Below are 23,986 nucleotides of genomic sequence, written 5' to 3' on the forward strand. Positions count from 1 at the left end.
AAAATCATTAAAAAAATTAATCAACCTAATTAAATAATAAAAAAATCCTTAAAACCACCGTTGCACTTTTCGTGACGGCCGCCATCTTGAAATCAACCGCTGGAGATCATCATCTTGTTTTCGTCCGCTAGAGTGTGCTGATAACTTGTTAGTATAATTATCTGGTTACCACACCTTTGACCTTGAGCTTGAAATTTGACCTTTACCTTGAACTTTGACCTTGACCTTGAAATTTGACCTTGACCTTGAACTTTGACCATTAAATCCGTTAAAATATTAACAAGAATAATCGGGAGCACACGGAGAAAACCTTCATAATATTGACAAGAATAATCAGAAGCACACGGAGAAAACCTCCATAATATTGACAAGGATAATCAGAAGCACACGGAAAAAACCACCATAATTTTGAGAAGAATAATCAGAAGCACACGGAGAAAACCACCACACGTTTTTTTGATATCATAAAATTAGAGGAAAAAATATAAATTAATAAAAAAATTAAAATAAAAACAAAAAATACATAAAATTCTGGCTTGTACTAGAACTCTATCTTTGCTCATCAATGAGAAGTTCACAAGCTAGCAGAATCTATTTATGTATTTTTTGTTTTTATTTTTAATTTTTTATTAATTTTTTTTTAAATATTTTTTTCCTCTGATTATATGATATCAAGAAAACGTGTGGTGGTTTTTTCCGTGTGCTTCTGATTATTCTTCTCAAAATTATGGTGGTTTTCTCCGTGTGCTTCCGATTATCCTTGTCAATATTATGGAGGTTTTCTCCGTGTGCTTCTGATTATTCTTGTCAATATTATGGTAGTTTTCTCCGTGTGCTTCTGATAATCCTTGTCAATATTATGAAGGTTTTCTCCGTGTGCTCCCGATTATTCTTGTTAATATTTTAATGGATTTCTCTAAATGCTTTTGATTATTCCTGGCTAGACATCTGATGGTTTTCTCCGAGTGATCCTGGTTATTTGTGAGAAATCGATCTCTGCATGAATGATTTTTTACTAAATGCGCCATGTCATTTTATTCAGAGTTACATTTAATTAGTGAAATCCTGTTAATAAATTTGCACTTACAATATTTTTATTAGGTGGATTTAAAAAAAAATAACCTTACTCAGACAAATAATATGCTATGGGACAGCTGAGAAGCATTAACATGTAAGACAAACTGTATTGTCCTTGGTGTCTAAGACAGGTAATTTTATTCACAGTTTCGTAAAAATTTCCGAATTCAAATTAACAAATCGGTACTTAAATTTTTTTTATCAGGTGGAAATCAGACAAAAACAGAAGATCATTAATCAGACGATTACTACGTCATGAAACAACTGAGAAACTCTATCACACACGAAGATTTCCCTTTCCCTTGAGTTCTAGCGAAGCCCTCCTTCTGCATCCCACACAAAACATTGACTGCTTATAAAGACAACAGAGACTGCTTATACAGACAACTGATACATGCTGGATGCTAATATTCGAATAGGTTATCTTGTGATTCTCGCTAGGCCATGATGATATTCACTAATTTTTTTTAAATAAGGACGATGTTCTTCCTCTTGAGATCAAGGGAAGCACACCTTTTTCAACAGATCGTTAGTGAGCATCCCGCATCCAGCATAAAAGAAATAATTATTATTCACCAGCTAGCAACATGTGGAGTCGTCTGTTGATGAAAAGTAGAACTACTTACAACCAGTACTTTTGTATGAGATAACTTAACTCTCGCTGACGAAATAATTTAAAAAATTCTATTTAAGTAATGGTTTAATTTACAACTCTTAGTTTTCATCTGCCATCAGTCGCAGAAGCTAACATGTACCCTGATTCGTTGCCTGTAGCTGTATCAAACCGACATCACTGTAGATACTGCAGCAAGGTGTTTACCTTGAGAAAGAATGCTAAACGTCATGAGAGAAGCGAGTGTAGTTTGGGTCATTGTCAAAAACCATTTAATTGCAGTCAGTGTCATAAATCCTTTGGTAGAAGATATTACTTGGATAGGCATTGCAAGAACTGTACAACTAAGATGAATAAAGATAACGAAGACTGTGTTCCAAAATCGTGGAAGAGGAACGAAGGCAGAATATTAGACGACAATAATGATTATGAAGAATGTAAAAAAGCTAATGATAAAAATATTGATATAGATCAAAACAATAATTTAAAATTAAAAACGAACGAAGAAAGTAGCAACCTCATTAGAAATGAAAATATATTTACACCAATATCTAGTCGTCTCCATGAAAATGTGAAAGATGAAGAACCACCTGAAGCTGACAAGACCAAAGACTGTGATGAAACATCTGAAGCTGACATGATTGAAGATTGTGGTGACACATCTGAGGTTGACATGATCGCTGACTGTGCTGTCACAACTAAGGCTGACATGATTGAGTACTGTGCTGAAGCACCTAAAGCGGTCAAGATCGAAGACTGTGATGGCGGCCTAAGACCAAAACGGTGGAAACGTCGTAATAAAATTAATTATCTTGATCAAGCTTGTGATAATCACTGGCTCTATGCCGAAAGTGACCTTGTGGTTGGTGTTGAAACGAAAAACACCAGAGATAATAATATTTATTATAAACATAATAGGAAGATGAACGTAGCAGAAGAGATTGATTATACCTCATGGGAAGATCCTAACATATTGGTTGACAGGCTAAGACTACTACAGGTTCGCTTTGTGCAGGAAACTATTCGAACATCAAAGAAATATCCTTCATACTTAAAGAACTGAAGGAAGCTGGCTACATAAAATAATGGTTTCAATTAAATGCATGTGTATAAACTTGAAGAAAAATTAATATTTTTTTCAAAATGGATTTTAACAATCTCTCGAAAAGCTCATTTCTAAATAAAACTTATAACGTAAAGATGTAAAAAAGTCATCACTGACATCCAAAAATGTATACTAATAAAGTCATGCATGTGAACATGTCAAGTTCGATAAAAAAAAAGTAATTTAAATCAGTTGGAGCGTTTGGAGTGATTGGACCATTTGGAGCAATTGGAGCATTTGAAGCATTTGGAGCATTTGGAGCTGTTGGAGCTGTTGGAGCATTTGGAGCATTTGGAGCATTTGGAGCTATTGGAGCTGTTGGAGCATTTGGAGCATTTGGAGCTGTTGGAGCTGTTGGAGCATTTGGAGCATTTGGAGCATTTGTAGCTGTTGGCGCATTTGTAGCATTTGGAACATTTGGAGCTGTTGGAGCATTTGGAGCCTTTGGAGCATTTGGAGCTGTTGGAGCTATTGTAGCTGTTGGAACATTAGGAGCAGTTGGAGCTGATGGAGCTAAGCATTAGTCGTTTCACGTCTATGCAGGGCTAAATGTTTAAAAGATTGCTGGCTTTCGCAAGTGACCATGTAGTAGGATATAATTTATGTAATAAATATTATGTTTGTAAAAGAACTTGTGGTGTTTTATTTCTCGAACCTGACACTTTTCTGGTATTTAAATTAAATTTATTTTCAGCTTCGTCCATGGATCGAAGCAAGTTTCGATTCAATATGTAAAATAATGTGTGATTTTTTCGGTGAATTTTGGAATTTTTCCCGAACTATTAGTCAATAAATACAAATATCTAAGATGGTGCCCAAATTTAAATATGGCGGGCACCTCATGTTAAATGACCGAATGTACATAAATACTAGGTTGTTAATTGACTTCTTTTAGTTTTTGTGTACTGAGTGTAGTTGAGTAGACTGGTGGAAGTAAGTGAGGAGCTTAATGTAGAATGGACTTGTGTTGATGGATATGTTGGTGTATAAATCGAATGCTGGTGGTCTGATAATATTTTGGGTTATTTACGAAGATATTTATCGATGTGTGCTATGACAAGCATATAAATGTCTAGTAAACTTATAGAGTAGGTCTCTTGTTTCGGAGACTTTTGTCGTAAGGCTTAAGAAGGATCGACTCTGAAGGCGTTGAAGATGTATGGTACTGGGCATGTCTTGGCTATAGCTATATCAACACTGAAGGTCCTCTTAACTGAAGATGAGAGATACAAAAAATAATTGACTTTGGACCTAGCCTGGTATCGGATAATATATTTTAGTCATGTGTTGTAGACATTTGGAGTCAGTTGGAGGTTTTGTGTAGCTGTACATAATAAAATTTAAATTATGTTTGAGTTCTGAAAGTTCCATTGTTCAGAGACTCTTGGTCCTTCTAGTAAGTCTAAATTAACCATGTATGTAGGATGTGTGATTAGTTCTTTGAATATATAATTTAAACTTGTACTCTTTTAAATTCCTAACTTTTTTTTTAAATAATAACAATGGATGATGTATTGACTTGCGTATTATACAGCGGACGCTGATATTTAAGCGAGTCTTAGACAGCAGGTCCCTCAGTCCACCTCTTGTAGTGGTGCAGTGCAGATCTGATGGATTGACTTGTCTGCATATAAGTCCGATACATGAATATTCATGTGTATCCGAACTCAATGGTAGCAACGATGACATCGGTACAAATCCCAATGGTGGCGGGGTCAACGGCTGCAGAGATCTTGTCGGAGGGTCTCGCGTCTTCACCGGGGTCCCTGACAACGGAGGCGATGATGACGAAGCAGATCCCGATGACAACGATGAGGGCAGCTCCAGAGATTCCGATGGTAACGAGGCTACTATCTCCAGAGATCCCGATGATGGCTGTATCTACTGTCTGTTCACTCCAAGAGACTTCAATGTGTGCATTATCGAACGCAGAGGAGACTCCGATACCTGCAACTACACCGCATTTGGTAAATACAACATTTTGTGAGCAATTCTCAGCTTCTGCATCAGTCGTGTATACATCAGATTCTTTGGCATCCAGTACAGATGATCTGTCAATGTCGACTGGGAAATCTCCAGCTCATGCAACATACGGGACTTCGTCGCCTACAACAGCAGTGTACATTGAAAGTAAGATACTTTCCGAGCCGTCGGTGACTCAAGGTCTAACGACGAGACATCTGTGTACGTACTGTGACAAAAGTTTTAAATACCGTCAACATGCAAGAAGACATGAAAATCATGTCTGTAGAAGAAACGCTAATCGTGTGACATTTCCGTGTGACCCGTGTGGTGTACATTACACAAACAAAGGTAATTTGATTAGGCATTGTAAAAGCAAATTTAATTTGCAAGTTGTACAGCGGGGAAGCGATGGTAATTGCGATGAATATCTGTATCAGTGCTGCTACTGTGGTAAACGATTTGAACGACTACGAAGTACACGCATCCATTAAAAGCATGGCTGCAGAAGAAATCTTGACCGTGTAAAATTTCTGTGTGAGAAGTGCGGTGTACAGGTTACACGAAAATTATACTTGAAAAAACATTATAAATTTTGTAAAGGAAGGTTTCTAGCATCAACATCTCTGGTCCTCTAAGGTGCTACACTCCTGAACTGATGTATCGTGATCTGTATGAATTATTTGTATTTTGTCACTCTAAAAACGAAATTTAATACTTTATTTTAATATAAATGAATGTCACATGAACGGAGAAATGTATACGATATATATACAGTGTCAAATTTCTTTGTATATAAATGTAAACTTTTAAATAAATTATAGAATTAAAAATATAATTTGATTTATTTTTCTTAACCTACTTCATTCATCTTAATGTAATAAACTACATGTGACACGTAATTTTGGTCGGAGTTGTAATGCACGTTTTGACTTGTTCGGAGTGTCTGCTGACACTCGAGTGGCAGCAGTCAATTCCGTATCGGATTTCACTGCTGCCACTCCGGAAATGATTTACACGTGACCGGAAATCAATTTTTTCATAACTGGAAGATCTCCTAACCACATCACATCGCCATATTGATTTCGCTCTGTGCTTTGTGCTTGCTGCTTGGTTGATTTTGCTCTGTGCTTTGTGCTTGCTGTGTGGTTGCTGCTGTATTTGAATTTGTTAACTTATATTGACCTCTGAGTTATGTAATTTGTTTTGCTGTTTTTGTTCGTAAGTACTTAATATAGGTTTTATTCTTTTAAATATTGATTTGCGTACAGTGTGTTGACCATATGTTATCCACATGGTTGGACTCAATAATCGTAATTTTTCATAAACATATTTCTTAAATACTGTTCTTTTAACTTATTGTAATTATTTCAATATTACTTAATAACAATGGAAACGAATCCATAACTGCATCGCCGTATTGATTTCGCTCCGATCTTTGTGCTTGGTGTGTGTGTCGTATTTTGAATGTTTAAGCTGGTATTGAGCATTACGCTTATTTTTTTTTTTGTATTTGTTCGTAAGTACTTAATATAGGTTTTATTCTTATAAATATTGATTTGCGTATAGTGTGTTGTCCATTCGTTATCCACGTGGCTGGCAATGACCGGGATTCAATAATCACAGTGGATATACCGATTTCCGTGAATATTTTTGGTCATTGTGGATAGGAACATCGTGATTATTCAAATCATTTTACTTTAAATTTCTAGTTTCAAGGATGGATTGCATTAGTTCAGTTTTATTAAAAATTATTTCGGTAATTGTTCCGTATCACGTAGGAAGTTTATCCATTGACCCTGATGGCATGATCATGTTGTACATGATGCCTGCTGTTTTAATTTAGTACATCAAAAGATCCAGAAAAAAAAATATTACAAATAATGTTAGGAAGTAAACAATCACTTTTGGATTTTTATTTGATCTGATAATAGGTACTATCATATTCATTGCGACTAGTCCCTCTTCCTTTAAAAAATATTAAAATTTCGGGAATACTTTTATTTTATGATACAAAATTCCTCTATTTAACACAACTTGCAGAGATACAAAATTCCAACTCGTTTAGTAGATATTGCCGTTTATTAATTAAGATACCTGTACATCAAGGGCGCCCATATGATAATTTGTAGGGGGGGGCCAGACTTAGGGATCGTCCATTAATCACGTGAGGCTCGAAAAGGGGGGGGGGGGTGTCGGGAAAAATCACGAAATATCACAATGTTGGAGGGGGGGGGGGGTGTATAGAGATATCACGTGTATTTATTTTTTCGCCCGATTTCTACTAAACCGAAAAGCGATGCGTGACCTTGACTCGCCCTAGCCAGGCAACAATATCCCCGCCCGCCGCAACATGAACCACCCGGCTCGGCTTGCCAGTCGCCAGTAAGACTGTGAATGTGGCGCCGAATACATGGGTAAATCACATATAAGCCTTTCCTTTATTATTTTTATGCTAGTGAGAATAAACCTGCAACCTTAATGTGTGTCTGGACATTTTTATCACTGTGCTTAATTTTAACATACTAGGAAGAAGATAATATTCTGAATTTTTGAAAAATATTTTGTACCAAAAAAATACACGTGATTTATTGTGAGGGGGGGGGGGGGGGTAGTCTAAAACCTCGCCAAAAATCACTAAGGGTGAGGGGGGGTTAAAAATTTGCTTAAAAAAAAACATCACGTGATTAATGGACGACCCCTTAGGGGTATGAAGTATTTTTAATATTTTGGAGGACTTAACTGCGGCTTGTTACTAGCCATAAAATAGTTCCAGTTCTGACCCTATTAAAAATTTTTGTCCAGTTACTAAAATACTAGACCACAGTACTCATTTGCCATAAAAAAATCTATATTAGCTACTTTATTAATTAATTATTAACTATTTTATTGAAACAAATGAATTTTTAGCAACAAAAATGCAGGAATACAGTCCTTATACTTTTACCGCGTCTTGGGTACACGGATATTAAGAATACAGTTCTTCAACTAATTGCTCTCTTTGCCCATAAATAAATATCGCGTACAAATTAAATTAAAATAATTATAAAGTTTAAAACGTGTTGGTCAAAAGATTCAACTTTGGGAGAGAAACGATTTAAATATGTTATCACAGTCAGAAAACAGTTGTTTTTAAATGTAACACCTGTACTACGCTTATAATTATAGTCAATAATTGTTTCACAATTAAATGAATATTACTATGTTTCGATATGAATCATAATTGCTTATCATTTAGAATTAGCACAGATGGATTCAGTTGTCGAGGACTATAAGTTTATTTAGTGATAGAAAAGCGCAGAAAAAATTAGTTTATTATTTAACTAGACAATTTAACCAAACAGTATTTAGAGGTTAAGGAATTAAGTGACAACAAAACCAATGAAAATAATCGAAAATTTCTAAATGCTGACATAACTCATGTCAGCTTTCCACAGAAGAGTTTAGTTCAGCGCAATTAATCCACACAAAACAACTGGACACTATGTCGACGCGTATTTTAAGGATATAAGAAGATCCACGTCACAGTATATTTTTTTTTTTTCGTGTCGTGTGGTGCGGGCCCCCATTTGTGGTGCGGGCCCATAGGCTACAGCCTAGATAGCCTGATTTTACGGAGCCCGGACTCAACGAAGCCGCGATTTTACGAATACATTTTTCAGGAACCATCTAAAATTCGGAAAATTTGACACCAAAATTTATTTAATAAAAAATTAATAAACACTATGAAAACATATAAAAATATTAATTTTAATGCACAGCGTATTCATATTTTTAAGCTAATACAACATCCATTTACCGTTAGTGAATATTGTATACGTTATTGCGTCATCAAACTCAAAATCGAAAAGAAAAAATGGACTAGGTACACTATTTGTCGCATAGTTCGAAATTTCTTCGATTGAAAAATTATGTCAAGGCCGTAAAAATATTTATTTTACCGCAAATGAACTATACTCAACATTCCTTACCCATTCCAACATTTCCAGCTCGTGAGCATAGCAACTGAGCTTGAAACCTTGTGAAGCGTGAGAGAAAGAAACGATATTGAGTAGCTACTTCCTCTCCTTTCCGCTAATATCCAGCAACCCATGCCATTAGGCATTATCTTGACATGTGTCGCATTCATTACCTTCGCTGCATCGGTTTGCCAGTAAAAAACGCTCAAAAATGGTATAAGTGACGCAGCAAGTAGACGTGACGAGCGGTTTTTTAACTAAGCATTTTTTAACTTACTATACAAACAAATAATTCCCTATGGCTATCACAAATTCAAGGGATGCTCGCACTAAAATGTACTGTGTTTTTAATGAATGTCTGTCGTTACAGAGCAGCGTTTTTCTTCACCAAATAAGCCTATGATTAGAGACCGTAAAAATTCGCGGATTCCTTTCGAGACAGGCTGGAATCCAAACTCGTTTAGCTTAATGCTGCGTCAGTGATTGGACCGCAATTTACCTGAAGGACTCTGAGCCAATGGCAAACACTCAACAAAAGAAGTATCGAATCATAAGAATCGCAATAAACAGGTGTCCCGAGTCGGTAGCCAATAGCCAGGTGATATTTGCCCGAGTACATAGAGAATCGTGGAGTCTATCCTAGTGGTCATTGAAACCGCGAATTTTTCCAATCCCTACCTATGATCACTTTTATGAAACAGTACAGGTGTACACTGAACTGTGTGCTTGTTCTCCTCGATTATGTTACTAAAAGTGCGTTCATTAATATTTTTCAAGCCGATCTGTTAAAGATTAACTGATAAATATGATAAGGTAAAGTCCATAAAAATGCAAGGCAGGGAATTCTTCCAGCTCATCAACCCTACCCTGGATAGTCTCGTCTGTGTTCAGTCGTCTCTGGCAAGGAGTGGACAAGTTTGCAAACTCAAATATAAATTTATTTTAGTAGCACGCGTCTTACGAAAAGGAAAGATATCCAAGAAAGGCATGTCGGACAACCTACTGTCACCACACAAAAGTTAACATGATGCAATGCGTGGTGCAACTGTGTTTAGTCGCTGTGATGTCACTTTTATATCACTCGTGCAATGAGGCAAGTTGTGGAATGTTAAAAAAAATAAGGGAACGCAGGGGAGGGCAGAGGGCAGACGGCAGTCATTGTTTTTACCATTTAATATTATATATATTCCGTTCAATAAATTATAACATCTATCTTCACGGGATGGGGTGTTTAAAATTTTATGAAGATAACGATTTTACGAATGCAATCCAAACGACCGTGAGCGTACGTAAAATCGAGATTCCAGTGTAAATTGCTTCCGAGTCTACTGAAGGTAGCGGAATCCTTATTCCTTTAAACACTTTTGAAGGGAAAAAGTGGTTTTCCTCTAAATTCAAAATTCCAAAATAAATTTTACGTTGTAGACTTTTCTGAAAAATAATTCTTATTTGAGTAACTTTAAAGGTGTTAGCTTACCTTAAAAATTGTGAATATTTTGAGCGGATGTGACGAATGAGGAAAACTAAGAAACACTACATAATAACAATCGTTTTTATCTTTACACTTTTCACTGATTTATTTACACTTAAGTTATTTATACTGACTGAATACACTAAACTAAATCTATACCAGATGCATAAAAATGTAGACCTAAAGACTATTGAAAAATCTCTGTTTTGAGATGTTATTTGTGAACATTCACATTATTATGACGAAAAAGTAGCAAAACATTTCGCCGTCTACAAGTACATGTCAACTGTCGCGTCGTCTAACTCTGACTTGTCTAAATCTGTTGTGTTGTGTTATCGCGTGAGCTTGGGCGGGATTACGAAGGGGAATGACTCGCCATGGGCGTTGCGCTTGAACAGCGTTTTCTCCCTGTTCACAACACCTTATATCGCAGCAGCAGAAACTAATGCTTGAACTAACATTAAAAATGAAGTAGACGTGTAAAAAACGATATACAATAATATCTTCGTGTTGAAACATTTCTACATAATACCGAATTTAAATAATTTTCTTTAAAGTAAAACACCTGACTACCCTATATATTTTTCCTTTTCTGAAAGCTAGGGGGGGGCCACGGCCCCCCCCTGCCCCCGGGTATGGGCGCCCTTGCTGTACATTGATGCGGCCGTCCCAATTTTATTACTGAAATTATTACCGTTGGATGTGCAACAGTATTTTAGGTAGTGCATGTAGCTGACCTAACCTAGCAAACTGCCCAGACTATTTTTCAGTACCTATTTTGAATCTTGCTAACCCAGCCTATTCAACTGATAGAACTATTTTACAGTTTTTCTTATCTAACCTAATGTAAATAATATTTAAAACTGTAAATGTTAGCTATCTGCAAACTAGTTTCAATAAATGTTTTGTAACTGAACATAATAAGGAAACTAAAAAAAAATTCCTTGTGTAATAATGTATTTATGTGGTTCCTATAAGTTACATATTAAAAAAGAATAAAGGGCCAATTAAAATGAAGCCCACCATTTAAGGTTAGTAATTTTTAAAATGATCATATTAATCCAACTAACCTCAATAATTCATTTTTAGACTAACCTGTAATATTTATTGATTTAGCTAACCTAGAATATAACATTTACCCTGAAACTCTATTGTCTAACCTCAGAGATAACTACGATGGCAATATTTATCGTTATATAAGTCATAGATATGCCAATGCTGATGTGCGGAAATCTTGCCCTGTGTGTTGGCCATCTGTGGTTCTGCCTGCTGCGGTACATATGGTGGCAGGAATCCATAAATTTACAGTGATAAACGTGTACTTTCTTGTTGTGTCCAACATTTAATTCTTACAATTATTGTTGGTGGGCATGTTACAAATTTTAATAAGAAATAGCTCACATTTGCTTAAAACAGTGCATAACATTGTTAGAATGTCAACCATACATACTGAGAAATCTTTTAATGTAACAATTTAATCAACTGCATAAATGTATTAAAAGCTATCATTTCTGCAACTCATGGAACAGATAGAATAAATAAATTACATCAAATAAGATATAGGCCCTAGACCCATTCTACAATGGAGCTGAAATGGAGACAGATGTCTCAGAACTTTTCACTGTCATCTTCTGCTTCCACAATTTATGGAAACTTAACTGATAAGATTGCTCTTCAACCTTACCAAATATTTTAATTGAAAAAAATTCTTCCAAACCATTGCATGGGCAAAGTTTACATACATATTTAAAATAAATGACTATTAATTGAACACAGTTTACATACATATTTAAAATAAATGACTATTAATTGAACACTTGATAGTCTTGTACTTCGGATAATTTTTTAACATGTTTATGACAGCAGCCAAGTACTCATGTTCTATTGGGTGCGTGGAGCAACGTAAACAGAACTCAGATTGCCGAGTTAATCCTTGCGGGTCATTTTCAATCTGCGTGCTACTATTCTGTGAGATCTGATTGCGTGAACCATCTCTGTTTCCATGTCATTGTATAACGGGCCTAAATAAACAGAAAATTACATTTTCTAAACTAATGAATACAGTGACACATTAATTTTTTTAGTGTGCTTGTTTAAAATAAAATTGATTTCGGTAATTTTCTTACATCAAGACTTTTCTGGAAATGAACTTAATAATAAATATCTGAAAATACTTTTTTCGAGTTCTAGAAATTTATTGTATTTCCCTGAAAACAGCATCTTTGTATTCACTTTTTTCTTGGAAATCACTGTATATATCTTAAATTACAATGCATAAACAGTGCCGTAGCTGTTAATATAATTATATGGTAATTATCTCGACTAGTCCCTCTTTAAAAAAATATTAAAAATTTGGAAATACTTTTATTTTGTGCTACAAAATTTCCTCTATTTAACCCTACTTGCGGAGATACAAAATTCCAACACGTTTAGGAGAAGTCGCCGTTTATTTATTAACATACCTGTACTTTGCTGCGGCAATCGCCATATTTTTTGTTTGCTGCGTGGGTTCTTGTATGTTTATTTTGGACAACTCATGATTAATGGTCGATTAGGTACAGTTAGCTACATTATAAATACTTTAAAACATTGTGGACGGTTGATTTGGTTAGTATAGCTACATTTAAAGTACTGTAAAATAAACACGAACCCGTGCGGCAAACAAAAAAATATGGCAACGGCCGCAACAATGTACCGGTAGGTATTGAAATGTTTGAACGGCGCATTCTCTTTAACGTTTCCTCAGACGAGACTAAATAGTACATATTTTGAATTATCCAATAGAAACCTTTCTATAAAAAAAATTGACTGCTACATCCAAGGTGATTAGACAACACTGTGCTATTTTGTCACTTGTAAGGTAAATTACCTATTGCATTCATACACCGTTTTTAGTAAGCAAGTAAAAGTACGTACAATTCATTTTGTACGTCATGATCACAATTCATATTACAAATAACATCGTAAGAATAAACCTTTATATGAAATTACAGTACCTTCTTTAATATACTTTAAACCATTGTGGACTGTTAGATTATTAGAGCTACATTAAAATAATGTGAAATTGTGTGAATGGTTTGCTAGGTCTGGATACCTATATATTATATTGTTAATTCGTAATCAACCATTTATAATGATTTGAGAGTATTTTCAATTTCGCTAATCTTACCTAATCGACCATTAGTTATTTTGAGTTTAAAACAAACATACAAGGACCCACATGGCGGGACAAAAAAATATTGCGACGGCCGCACCAATGTACAGGTAGGTTAATGTATAAACGGCAATATCTACTAAACGAGTTGGAATTTCGTATCTCCGCAAGTTGTGTTAAATGGAGGAAATATTGTAATATAATATAAAAGTATTCCCAAATTTTTAATATTTGTTTAAGGAAGAGGACTAGTCGAGATAATTAACAATTATATATATAAAACACTATAATTTATGTAGAACTACAGGATCGTAGACCTAAGATTCACAACATTCTGTTGTGAGATTGATCATTTAGTTTAGGTTAGTAGTGGAAGCAAAAAATGGTGGCGGCGGCATCATTGGACAGGTATTGTATTGTATGCTGTAAACAGGAATTTCTACTGAATTTAGAAATGTCTTTAGACCTCGAAAAAAATATTTTTTTATTTGTTTTATTACGTATTTAACTACGGAAAAGTCACGGCACAAGAATTTTACCTTTTTTTCAATTGAACTGCTAATTACTAGTCTTATTTTAGTTGCCTCATTTGTAGCAAAATATAGCTAGTTGAACCAGTTCAAAAAGTAAATGGTTCATTGGTTTTATAGGAATATTTACTGACCTATTTTCTTTTGCAGTTTCAGATGGCGCTGATCATTGGGGATTCTCAGGTCAAGTACCTGAACCAGTATCTTTGGGATGGAATTACTTGCATTCCTAAACCAGGGTACAAGGTTCAGGATCTTGTGCCGATTATTGAAGAGGTTGGACCTTACTTCAATAAAGTAGTCCTCCATTGCGGAACCAACAATGTGCTGAGCGAGGATGCAGAGACCATCGTCGACCATATTTTGAATTTTGCAGAGACCTTGAAGAGGGTAAATTCGTATGCTACACTGATGGTGTCAGGCATCCTACCAAGGAAAATGAATGGCTACCGCTGTGAAACATCTGGCCAGCGTGTTGCTGGGATGAATGCCAAGTCAGCTTGCGTAAACGATATGCTGCGACAGTGTTTGCCAAACATGGAGGTAATGTTCATTGAACTGTGGGATTTCTTTTTGCAGCCTGGAATGATTTCTTTTGATGGACTTCACATCACGGCTCAAGGTTGCAAGTTGCTGTGCAGATCCTATGGGAAGTTTTGCAAGAGTAAGGTGCCCATCAAATTATCTGTTCCTACAGAACAAAATGTTGCTGTTGTTTCCAGGATTACTACAATTTCTAGTAAGCAGCAAGGGGTCGCGGCATCTTTACCTTCTAATGAAGACTTTCCTTCCCTGGAAGAATCTTGTACACAGAAGCGTTTTGTACCCTCTCAGGTTCCAAAAGTCAAAAAACTACCTGCTTTTCAGAGAATGTCTCAGCGTTTGAAGGTTTTGCCTAGCCAGTTTACTTCAATTTCTTGTGTACCTTGTGTAGTCCAGAATTCCTTTGCCCCAGTAAATCCTGTTGTGCCATCAGCTGTTGAGTCTCTTAAAAGCAATTTTCAGGTTCCTGTGTGTACCCCATCTTCTGGACAGTCATCATCTCAGGCTAAAGTGTCTGGGCCACTACACAACGTATCTTATGCACCTCATTCACCACTGCCATCTTTTCAGCACAGTGCTTCAAAAAGGTTTTTTCACCCAGTTCTGCCATGTATTGAATCATTTGTCCATGAAAACAAGTTTAATGTTTTGAATTCTGTAACAGAGAACGAAGATGCCAGCATGTTTGAATGTAGTTTTGGTGGTAAAAAGTGCAGTAAAAAGATGAAAGATTGTAGGTTTAAGAATAGTGTAAATCCAAGGAAAGTTCGGAGCCATCTGGTTGGAGGGGGAGCCACTTCATTATCAGAAGGTGTATCGTTCAGTAGTTATAAGGAATTTACAGAGGTTTATGAACAGTGGTTAGAAGAAGGACATCATCCAATGAGAGTGAACCATTCTGTAAGAAGTCCTGGTGGTGGTGATGATAATATTCCTTATGTGCAGGTAAAATATGTGTGTAAACATTTTGGTAAGCCTAGGATTAGAGGTAATGATGTTCGGCCAAATCAAAAGTATAATGCCAAAGGTTGCCCTGTACATGTAAAAATTATTTATAATAATAAGCTGAAATGTTATGTTGTGCGTAGTATGATTGATTGCCATAATCATGAAACTGGTCCAGATGTCATTATGCATTATCCTGATCAAAGATTACTTGATAAGGGGGAACAAGAGGCAATTGCCCCTTTAATCAAATATAACATGGGCACGAAAGAATTGAGACAGTTTATTGGGGATGAAAGTGGGAAAATGTTACAGAGTAAGGTTGTTCACAATTTACGTCAGCGGGCAAAAGAGAATATTGTTGATGGGCGCAGTCAGGCAGCTTTGTTGGTAGATGAGCTAACGAAACTGCAAGAGGAAATTGGCTGTTCAGTTCATATAGAAACTGATGAAAATAATGAATTACTTTTTCTTGTAATGCAAACTAGGTTTATGAAAAATTTAGCTAGTAAATACAGTGATGTTTTGATGATAGATGGTACTTACAAGGTTAATGCTGAAGGTTATCCATTATATTGTGTTTTGTGTGAGGATGGGAAAGGGCATGGAAAACCTATTAGTTATGTGTTTGTCAGAAATGAAACAGAAGTAGTTCTTAGTAAAGCTTTTGTCAAAGTTTTGGACCTGAATCCTAACATGTTAAATTGCAAAGTAATGATAATGGACAAAGACAGGGTAGAAATGAATATAGTGTCAAAAATGCTCCCCCAATGCAAAATTATTTTATGCTCCTTTCATGTCTTGAAGGCTTTCAAAGAAAAAGTTGCGTCGTTAGATTGTACGAGAGAGAAGAAGGCACAGGTGGCGGCATGCTTGAAGCAGCTTCTTTATTCTTCGACAGAAGATTCTTATAACACTAATTTTCAGGTTTTGTTAAATGTTGCCCCTTCTGAATTTATGCAATACTATATTATAAACTGGGATAAATGTAAAGAGCTTTGGGTGTTTGCTTTCAGAAGGAAGGAGTTGACTTTAGGTAATAATACAAATAACAGACTGGAAAGCCATAACCAAAAGCTGAAACAGTATTTGAAGTCAAGCATGCATTTACCTGAGGCAGTGAAGGCACTATGTGATTTCATACGAGTTTTGGAAGTAAATTTTTCTCAAGAAGTTTTCAAAGAAATGAAGACTCATATTAATAAGAATTTTTCTGATAAGATTCATTTACAGATATCTTCTCATTGCACTGTCGAAGCCACCAAATTAATATGTAGGCAGCTGGAAAAGTCTAAACAAGAAATGATATATGCTAATGGTAATGTGTCTTTTAATGGCTTCAGCTACTGTATAGGCAATAACTTTACAGTATGCAGTTGCGCATTTTTTTCACAGTATTCTCTGCCTTGTGCACATTTGTTGTTTGCCAGAAGAGCTTGTGGAATGTGTGTATTTTCAGAAGATACTGTCAGCAGTAGATGGAAGAAAGATACATTTGTGGGTTCTTTGCCATCTTCTCAGAGTGAAATGTCTGTTTCCACATCTGTTGTTGAGAAAACACTGCTGAGAAAGCCTCTTTCCGAAAGAGAGAAATATAACTTGGCTCTTTCCCATTTGAAACCAATTGCTTCTTTCATTGCGACATTAGGTGTAAAACAGTTCAATGACTGCATCAACAAGACCAATGAATTCTTTGGACAGCTACTACAAGATTTCCGGAGTTCCAGCATGCACTTACCAGAACATAATTCTGTAGTTACTGATGGCAGTATTGGTTCCCCCCAACATGTCTCTGTTAATAGTCTTGCTAGTAGTTTCTGTGAAAATAATAATTTCAGCTGCCCAGCAGACGCTTCTTTGCTGCATGATGAGTTGGGAGAGTTTTTAAAGTTTACAGGTTCAAGTGTTCCCAGTGAAGAAAGTAATTTTTGTGAAAATGTTTCCTCTGCATCCACTTTACCTCTAACTGTATCTTCTTCCTTTAGTGTTAATGATAAGACTAAGTTTCAGTATGTGGATTGTCTACCAGAATCTAGGTATGATTCCGTTCTTTCTGAGCCAAACCTTTGTGAAAATGTTTTGCAGGAAAGCTTCAGTAGTAGTTTAATTGCAGATCCTAATGGATATGGTAATGAACCACAAAGTTTTGATAGTCTAGAAAGTCAATTCACTGGTAAAAATTTGTCAAGTATTAGAAATCAATTAATTATTCCTAAAGTTGTGAAGCGTAGGGGCCGTCCTAAGGGGTCTAGAACTCCTTTCCAAATTTTTCCACATACATCTAGGAAACGTAAGCTAGTCACCATCCCAGAAGTTGAAGATGTAGATGATCCACATCAGGAAGCCTGCGTTAAAGAAGATTTAAAGAGGTCTCGAACTCCTCAAATATTTCAACATTATTCTAGGAAATGTGAGCTGGCCACCATCCCAGAAGTGAAAGACGTAGATGACCCACCTCCAGAAGCCTGCATTCCGGAAAACCCCGTTACCTGTAAATACATTCAAAGTTCTTTGAAAATCCTTTCATCTAGAGAATGGTTGGACGATACAGTAGTTGCATGTGCTCAGAAGTTTCTTAAGCAACAGTATCCTTTTGTTAATAGTTTGCAGGATACTCTTTTGGGTACTGTTTTACAGTTTCAGAATGCAGATCAGCCGTGGGTACAAGTTATCTATTGCAATAAACACTGAGTTACCATCTCTGCTATTGAATGTCCAGAAGGTTATGTGGATGTGTTTGATTCTAAGTTCTATTCTAAAAATCGAAGTGTTGTAGAGCTGATTACTGTGCAGGCAGCTGAACTCATGAAATTCAGGGGCCGTAAAATAACACTACACTATCAAGTCCCCCAAGAACAGAAGGGCTCTGATGACTGTGGCCTTTTTGCAATTGCCAGAGCGGTAGCTTTATGTAATGGATTCTCAATGCATGGTCGAGCTTTTGTGCAGGCACAGATGAGGTCACATCTGCTTAAATGTTTGCAGGAGGGCTCCATTGAACCTTTTCCTACAGTTCCTGTAAGACAGAAAACTTTTTCCACTGAAATTAAGTGTAACATATTTTGTGTTTGCAGGTTGCCCCATTCACGAAGCACAAACTTCAAAACTTTAAATGCTATGGTGCAGTGTGATAGTTGTAAAGAATGGTACCACTCAAGCTGTCTCAATAAGGTTATTGATGTTGATGAAAAGTACATGTGTAATTTGTGTGATTTGTAATAATGTTGCTCATATGTATTTTTTTACTCTTAGGTTCTCACCAGGTACCACCTTGAATAAAAAGTTTGCCTTATGTCTCCCCCATATCTGATCTTTGTAAGGCGTTTTATATTGTAGGATTTTATTTAATTACCACCAGGATGTGAGATATGCAGAGCTATGTTCACAGTGATTGGACTATCAATGCCATACATGCCTACAGTTTAAAGTTTACACGGCCTATACAATTCAAAATGGTCCGAAGCACGCAGGTATATGTACAATCCCCTCGGGTTCACTGCCTGTGTTGTTAGGGCTGACTCCCTATGCCTGAAGGGCGCGACCCGCCTGGTAGGTTTCACCTCCAGTGCCAGCCGCGTTTCGGAAAGGCATGGGATTTTGAATCATAATAATAAAATACACTCCTACCTCACCACTTAATAATAGCCAATTAATTCTCTTAACTTCTCTGCAAATCTCTCTCCTAGCTAATTCAAAATGGTCCGAAGCATGCAGGTGTAGGTTTTGACCCACGTAGGGTTCACTGCCAGTGTTGTTAGGGCTGACTCCCTATGCCTGAAGGGCGAGACCCGCCTGGCAGGCTTCACCTCCAGTGCCGGCCGCGTTTCGGAAGGCATGGGATTTTGAATTAACAAAGCTAGTTCCGTAAACTTATCATCACCTAATAAATATATTTTCCGTTCCCCGGGGTACGTAAAATTTTACAGCCACACCACTACAACACGCGCGACAATCCACACACACGTCGTAGCACCTTGTCAAGGCAGAATCATGCAGGTGAACTGGTAGAGGGAACTACCCCAGCCCTCGCTGGGGATCCGGGCCGAGAGGCATGCATGCCTGTCAGGGCAGGGCTCTGGGGGCATGTACAGTAGTTTTAAGTCTATATTTAATATAAAAAATAAAATTAAAAAAATTTTAAATATATAAAATAAAACAAATTTTGGACGAGGGCATTTCTCTGCCCAAATAATAATAAAATAGGACGACCTTCATTGGGAATACAATCCACTAACTCCACTTTTTTTTTAACAGGTTATAGCAGACAACAGCCAGGGGGCTAGGTACAGCAATACTGGCTTAGTCTAACTTTGACAGAGCTATTTTGGAACGCAATAGTTCGGTCCCTAAGGCTGCCAGAAGTTTACTAATCCATGTAATTTCTTTTACCGTTCACCAACACGACCACACGATTATATGCCTGAACTACCTGTTACATGCACTAATGGGCTAGCTACCCATGCATGTTCTGTGTTCCCAGGGGTTCGGAGGAGCGGCTCGCACAGCTTTACACTACATGCCACACCCGAGTTTCTAGGTCACTTGATATTACAGCATACTGACAAGCCTCTAATGCACACCAACACGACACTACATCACGCCAGTTAGCCGATCTGACTGGTGGGGAGCTTCACTCCCCCGCCAAATTAGGTACACGTAACTTTTCTAGGATTACACAACCTACCAGCGCACACACAGGCCCGTGTGCCAAACCTATCCCACAAGACACGCACCCCCGCCGTCGATTCAAATTATTCTTCACCAGTGTGGGGTGCACCTGATTTACTATGCACTTAGCGAGTTCTAGAAACTTGTTTCTGGCCTCGCCCACGCTTACTGCCCCGGATGGCAATATGATGAATCGGCGGCGTAGTTATTTACATTTTACCTTTTGGTATCAAAGCGTAATATAATGCATGCAGTTAATTAATAATTTTCAACATTTAATAATGAATCAATCTGTTCATGTTTTTCAGATAGTTAATGTTTTTTAAGATTGTGAAGGACGCCCCCTGTAAGGGTTAGTGTATTGAAGTATTGCTATCAAAATTTTATTTTGCATTATAAATGCTTTATTATTATACTGTTATTACTGTGTAGTTGTTTACATTTTACCTTTTGGTATCAAAGCATAATATAATGCATGCAGTTAATTAATAATTTTCAACATTTAATAATGAATCAATCTGTTCATGTTTTTCAGATTGTTTATGTTTTTCAGATTGAGAAGGACGCCCCCTGTTAGGGTTAGTGTATTGGAGTATTGCTATCAAAATTTCATTTTGCATTATAAATGCTTTATTATTATACTGTTATTACTGTGTATTTATTTACTTTTTACCTTTTGGTATCAAAGCGTAATATTTAATCATTTTCTGTTCATGATTTTCAGATTGTGAAGGACGTCCCATTGTAAGGGTTAGTGTATTGGTTTGACCATGGATTTAATAGGCCTCTTGGGGAAACTCACCATGTAAAAAAATGAGTTAACGCATTGAGCGCTGTACCTCTTGAGAAAGATTTGTCTCAAAGGTGATGTGGAAACCAGCGTATGTTTCTAGGATGTGAGAATTATTCAGAAGCAATCATGGAGTGTGAGTTAGCTACTAGGGGACCCTAGGCACAGAGTCCCTCCCCTGACCTGGTTGCCTCGGTTGACTTATCACCACCCAAGCCAACATTCCTGCAGCGAGCACCAGTGAGAGCACCCAGACCAGTATGGCTTGTTTAAAAAAAATATGTGATTTAATGGTATTCTTGCATAATAAAAATTATCATTAAATAGTGAGTGATTGTTTTATTCAACTACCAGAAGAAGAAGGAACTTATAGACCAACATTATTCTTGTCATTGATACATGCAAATCATTTATATTTTGTACATACATATTAAATCTAAAGCAATTAAATTTAAGAAAATAAATTAATGTATGTGATATTTAACACAAAAAAAAATTCACACTAAAACACAAGAAATTAATTTGGAATCAAATCATGTATTACCAAAAAACAAGTGTCAGCAAGGAACATGCTTCCTGAAAGGTAGTTGTTAATCTTGCCTACAAAAAGTTATTTATTTAATTGAACCTACCCCATTAATCGTAACTACTTAGTTATTTAGAATACAGACTTTTTAAGCAAAAAAGAATATTTTTTTTACACAATCTCAAAAGTGGGGTGGCAGCAAGGTAACACCTTCCTGAGGATATCCAGCTCCATAATTCTTATGTTTTTAAGATAATAAATTTTTGTATAATGTATGGGATATTTACACACACGAAAAAGGTACGATTTCACACTACATGACAAAAAAAAATTTAAATTGGCAATCAAATTTGTGTATCACCTACCAAACACTGAGTGTCTGCAAGGAACATGCTTCCCGAAAGGTAACATTAATCAAGCCTTCGAAAAATTATTTATTTAATTGAACCTACCTCATTAATCGTATAACTTAGTTATTTAGAATTCAGACTAAGTTTTGCAAAAAAAAAAAAATAGTGGAGTGGCAGCAAAAAAAATTAAATTTTTAATCAAAACATGCCTGTGTTTCACCTACCACACCCGAGTTTCAGCAAGGAAACACTTTCCCGAGGATCACCAACACCTAACTACTGATATTTTTAAGATAATAAATTTTTGTATTTATGTTTTGTATATTTTACACAAGATAAAATTACATTTTCACACTAATTAACAAGGAAAAAAAAATAAATTTGCAATCAAAGCATGCCTGTGTATCACCTACCAAAAACCGAGTGTCAGCAAGATAACACTTTCCCGAGGATCACCAACACCTAACTACTGATATTTTTAAGATAATAAATTTTTGTATTTATGTTTTGTATATTTTACACAAGATAAAATTACATTTTCACACTAATTAACAAGAAAAAAAATTAAATTTGTATTCAAAGCATGCCTGTGTATCACCTACCAAAAACCGAGTGTCAGCAAGGAAACACTTTCCCGAGGATCACCAACACCTAACTAATTATATTTTTAAGATAATAAATTTTTGTATTTATGTTTTGTATATTATACACAAGATAAAATTACATTTTCACACTAATTAACAGGAAAAAAAAATAAATTTGCAATCAAAGCATGCCTGTGTATCACCTACCAAAAACCGAGTGTCAGCAAGATAACACTTTCCCGAGGATCACCAACACCTAACTAATTATATTTTTAAGATAATACATTTTTGTATTTATGTTTTGTATATTTTACACAAGATAAAATTACATTTTCACACTAATTAACAAGAAAAAAAAATAAATTTGCAATCAAAGCATGCCTGTGTATCACCTACCAAAAACCGAGTGTCAGCAAGATAACACTTTCCCGAGGATCACCAACACCTAACTACTGATATTTTTAAGATAATAAATTTTTGTATTTATGTTTTGTATATTTTACACAAGATAAAATTACATTTTCACACTAATTAACAAGAAAAAAAATTAAATTTGTATTCAAAGCATGCCTGTGTATCACCTACCAAAAACCGAGTGTCAGCAAGGAAACACTTTCCCGAGGATCACCAACACCTAACTACTGATATTTTTAAGATAATAAATTTTTGTATTTATGTTTTGTATATTTTACACAAGATAAAATTACATTTTCACACTAATTAACAAGAAAAAAAATTAAATTTGTATTCAAAGCATGCCTGTGTATCACCTACCAAAAACCGAGTGTCAGCAAGGAAACACTTTCCCGAGGATCACCTGCAACGGGCTGCATGGGCGCCCGTGCACACGGCCTTCCCTCCCTCTCACTCCCTCCATCCCCCTTTGCCCCTAACCCCTTCCCTCCCCTCGCTTTCCCCTCTTGTCGTTTCTTCGGTGGTAGCTGACAACACTAGCGCCATCTGAGCTTAGTTTATATAAGGCCTTGCGCCCCCTGACTCTTCCTGTTTCGACGCTGGGACACCGACCGATCTACACGCCCCTTTAGGTACGGTTGACTTCAAATTGAGTGATTGCGGAAGGGACGCGGTGGCCGCTCCCGAAATGTAACGTAAATGTTATAATTCTCCTTTCTTGTTGTTTCGAAATTATTGTTTTGGCCGCCACCTTGTAAATTCCAATTAGTTTTTTCTGTGGCTTTTCCTCCCGTTGTCAACCGTGCCTCGTAAGATGTTTTCGTCATTTTTCTTTGTTCATTTGGTGGTGTATCCCAGCGTTGGCAGCCAAGGTGATCAGGTTTAATTTGTTTGTGTACTTACCTTCCCTGTTCGTCATAAGTATTTAAAGGGCAAAGTTAAATTTTATATATGATATACTGCATGTAAAGTTTTGTGCAAGTTGACATCGCGTCGTGTAATAAGGGTCTTCTGCCCCGTGTGTCTAATGGGACCGTGTATAAATCATGTATCAATAATTAATGTGTTATAAATTGAACATGTGTAATTATCTTCTGCAATTGTTGATCGCCTTGAATTTACTATATGAATAAATTATTTTCATAACAGTCGTTCGGGAAACGTCTTGTTTGATGGTAATTTCACTGTTGGTTATTTGTTTGTTGTTAGTGCAAGGCAATCAGTTTACCACTCTGAGAAAACCCCTCCCAGAAGAGGCCTAAAGTGTTTTAGAGATTATTCACTACCACGCGGGT

The 23,986-nt window shown here is 36.3% G+C and overlaps 1 protein-coding gene across 1 annotated transcript in view; it reads left to right on the forward strand.

Annotated features, from left to right (window-relative positions):
* The first annotated feature begins 5,962 nt into the window (after positions 1-5,962).
* The window catches only part of LOC134528899 (uncharacterized), a 35,779-nt gene continuing 17,755 nt past the window's right edge, over positions 5,963-23,986 (forward strand). Inside the window, exons 1-2 of the mRNA XM_063362566.1 lie at positions 5,963-5,978; positions 14,022-14,945. Of these exons, the coding sequence (XP_063218636.1) occupies positions 14,028-14,945 (918 nt within the window). The 5' untranslated portion in view covers positions 5,963-5,978; positions 14,022-14,027. The remainder of the gene's footprint in view (positions 5,979-14,021; positions 14,946-23,986) is intronic.

This window comes from Bacillus rossius, chromosome 2 (genome assembly GCF_032445375.1).
Source record: "Bacillus rossius redtenbacheri isolate Brsri chromosome 2, Brsri_v3, whole genome shotgun sequence".
Lineage (NCBI taxonomy): Eukaryota > Metazoa > Arthropoda > Insecta > Phasmatodea > Bacillidae > Bacillus > Bacillus rossius.